The sequence below is a fragment of the Lathyrus oleraceus genome, chromosome 2 (genome assembly GCF_024323335.1).
Source record: "Lathyrus oleraceus cultivar Zhongwan6 chromosome 2, CAAS_Psat_ZW6_1.0, whole genome shotgun sequence".
Taxonomy (NCBI): domain Eukaryota; kingdom Viridiplantae; phylum Streptophyta; class Magnoliopsida; order Fabales; family Fabaceae; genus Lathyrus; species Lathyrus oleraceus.
Genome location: NC_066580.1, coordinates 294208564 through 294211370, shown reverse-complemented (window position 1 = coordinate 294211370; position 2807 = coordinate 294208564). Strand labels below are relative to the sequence as shown.

At 36.3% G+C, this 2807-nt stretch overlaps 1 protein-coding gene across 1 annotated transcript; it reads left to right on the top strand.

Moving 5' to 3' along the window:
* Positions 1-296: 296 nt before the first annotated feature.
* Positions 297-2353, top strand: LOC127122951 (uncharacterized). The gene is made up of 3 exons (XM_051053224.1): positions 297-1008; positions 1199-1386; positions 1862-2353. Exons 1-3 carry the CDS (start codon positions 429-431, stop codon positions 2351-2353), a joined length of 1260 nt encoding a protein of 419 aa, XP_050909181.1. The 5' UTR covers positions 297-428.
* Positions 2354-2807: the final 454 nt, after the last annotated feature.

Below are 2807 nucleotides of genomic sequence, written 5' to 3'. Positions count from 1 at the left end.
TTTGATGGTTTATTTGAATTTCATCATTTCTTCATTTCTTCATTTCTACTTTAAAATAAAACTTATTAGTCATTTGAATTTCATCCCATATGATTAGATCAATCAATTTCAAAATTTAGACAAATTCATCTTTTCCGTCAATTTTTCAAATAGAAATTTAATAGTTGGCATTAGAATCTTAAATTCATCCTCCACCTAATTGACATAAATTATTACTATTAAAACTAAATATGTGATTAGTTAATTAGTTATATTATTACTATTATTGTTAGTAATTCTATTATTATAATTAATTTTGTTAATGTTGCTGTTTGGGTGTGAAACGACGTCGTAGCTGGGTGTCCTATCCTATCTGGTTAAGAAATGAGAAAACTTGAACATATGAAGTGATGGTAAACTACATCTTGTGAGAGAGATTGAGATCAACCATGTCATGGCTAGCAAGAACAATCGCCAACTCTCTCAAACTCGATGAAGAAGACGAACAAGATGCAAAACAAGAACAAGAATCAGAAAACCCTAACACCACCAAATCCGAATCAGAACCCTCTCAATCACAATCTGAATCTGCATCTCCGTCAACTCACAGTCCCACCGCACGCGGCGTCAAAGAAGATATCTCCGAGATTACCAAATCCCTCTCCCGCCAATTTTGGGGCGTAGCTTCTTTCCTCGCACCTCCTCCGGATCCCGATCACGACTCCGATCCGCAAACGCGTGACTCCGATCCTAATCTCCCTGATGAAGACGTTATCGCTGGAATCCGAAGCGATTTTGCTGAAATTAGTGGGAAATTCAAGAGTGGAATCTCGAAGATTTCAGGTAATAAGACTGTTTCTGAATTCACGAAGATCGCTTCGAGTTTTCTCCAAATCGGATCCGATGAGGAATACAATCTCGACGGTGTGGTTGGAGTTACGGAGGAGGTTGTGGCTTTTGCCAGAAATTTAACGATGCATCCAGAAACTTGGTTGGATTTTCCACTTCCCGATGATCCTGATTCTGATGGTATATTCTAATGGAATATCTGTGAATTCTATTTTTGTGCAATTACTTTGTAGAAAAATAGTATGTTTTCTTTTATAGCTTCTGGAATATGTTGTTAATATTCTAGCTTAGATATTCTAGTTCATATTGTATATGATTCTTCATGAAGGATGCATCATGAATTCATCTTGCAATTTATGTGATTATGCAGATTTTGATTTGTCTGATGCACAACAAGAGCATGCTCTTGCTGTTGAACATCTTGCTCCGAGGTTAGCTGCTCTTAGAATGGAGTTGTGCCCTGGATATATGAGTGATGGATGCTTTTGGAAGATTTACTTTGTACTACTGCACCCTAAACTCAGCAAAAATGATGTTGTTTTTCTATCAACTCCACAAGTAAGTTAAATTTTAATTGGAATCGGTTTTAATCGGGTTTCTCTCTTTGATGCATCTGTTTTATTTGTTTTTCGAATTTGAATGGATGCTTGTGCCTCTTGTGTAAATAATGTGTACTTACTTTGTTGTTTCTAATCGTTTTCATTTAAAATGTGTGCAACTAATGATTGAATTAGAGAGTAGAGATAGAGACAGTAGAGGTGTTTTATTTGATTGTTGTCTTGGGACTTGAACAGAGTTTGATCTTGTAGAATTATGGAAGAAACGAGTAGCACTGCTCACATGGTCAAATACTTTTGTTAAGAACCCTTGTGAGTTATACATGATTCTTCGGTGTCACGACTAATAGGTGTCTAAGATGTTTTGAAATTCTTAATAAACACTTGTTGTTTTTTAAATTTTATTTTCAACTGCATCTAACATTTGGTATTGTTAGCTTTTATTGTTTTAACAACAAATCATGTTTTGCTTGCAGATAATGGAAGCCAGAGCAATGTTAACTCAGGCATTAGACATAAGAAGAAAGGAAAAGAAAGAACCAGACTTAATCAGCATTCCCTCAAAAGAGGAGGAACAAGAACAGCATCTTTTCGTGCCAAGCAATGCTCAACTTGAATCAGTGCCTCTTCAGACATCTGCGGTTGAAGAATCTCCATCTATGGCTGTGGCTAATGTAGAGACGGAGGGGCATACTGTTAAAAGTGATTCAACTCAACCTATTGACAAGCCTGTGGTTAAAGAAGCCCCGTCTATGGTTGTTGATAATGTAGAGACCGAGGAGCATACCGTTAAAAGTGATGTAACTCAACCTATTGACGGGTCTGTGGTTAAAGAAGCTCCATCTATGGTTGTGGATAATGTAGAAACCAATGAGCATGTTGTTAAAGGTGCTGTTATTCAACCAATCGACAATTCGGTTGTTAAAGAAGCCCCAATTATTCCATCTTCATTTCAATATTTCTACTGAAATTCAATATTTCTTCATTTCTTGCGGTATGCTTTGATTATAAGTTATATTTGATATTTGATGGTTTCCTTGATTTATTACAGGTTAGACATGGCTGATGACCAACATGAGGAAGTTAGTAAAAAAGTATCCGCGGAAGAAGAAATTCGAAGAGGCATCACAGTAATGAGAAGGGTGGTCCAAGGAAGATCTCGAGGCATCATACTAGATGTCTATTGGAACAACCAGGGACAGCTTATAGAACCTAATGGGCATACCTTAACTAGTTTTATCGGTGCACTAGTAAGGAATGAAATTCCCATTACATGTGATGATTGGAGAAACAAAGAGCTGAATGAGTCCAAAGAAAAATTTGGAGTGAGATAAAGGTACAATCATTTGGCCCTTAATTATACGGTATCAATTATGTTTTTTCAATTACCGATACTAACTATCAATTTGTATGTTTTTCTTA

What these genes read in the sequence shown, in the direction of transcription:
- LOC127122951 (XM_051053224.1), top strand. Translation starts at nt 429, where the DNA reads ATGTCATGGCTAGCAAGAACAATCGCCAACTCTCTCAAACTCGATGAA. An exon ending in CGATGATCCTGATTCTGATG is followed by an intron (nt 1,009 to 1,198) that starts GTATATTCTAAT and finishes GTGATTATGCAG; the next exon opens with ATTTTGATTTGTCTGATGCA. An exon ending in TTTTTCTATCAACTCCACAA is followed by an intron (nt 1,387 to 1,861) that starts GTAAGTTAAATT and finishes TTTTGCTTGCAG; the next exon opens with ATAATGGAAGCCAGAGCAAT.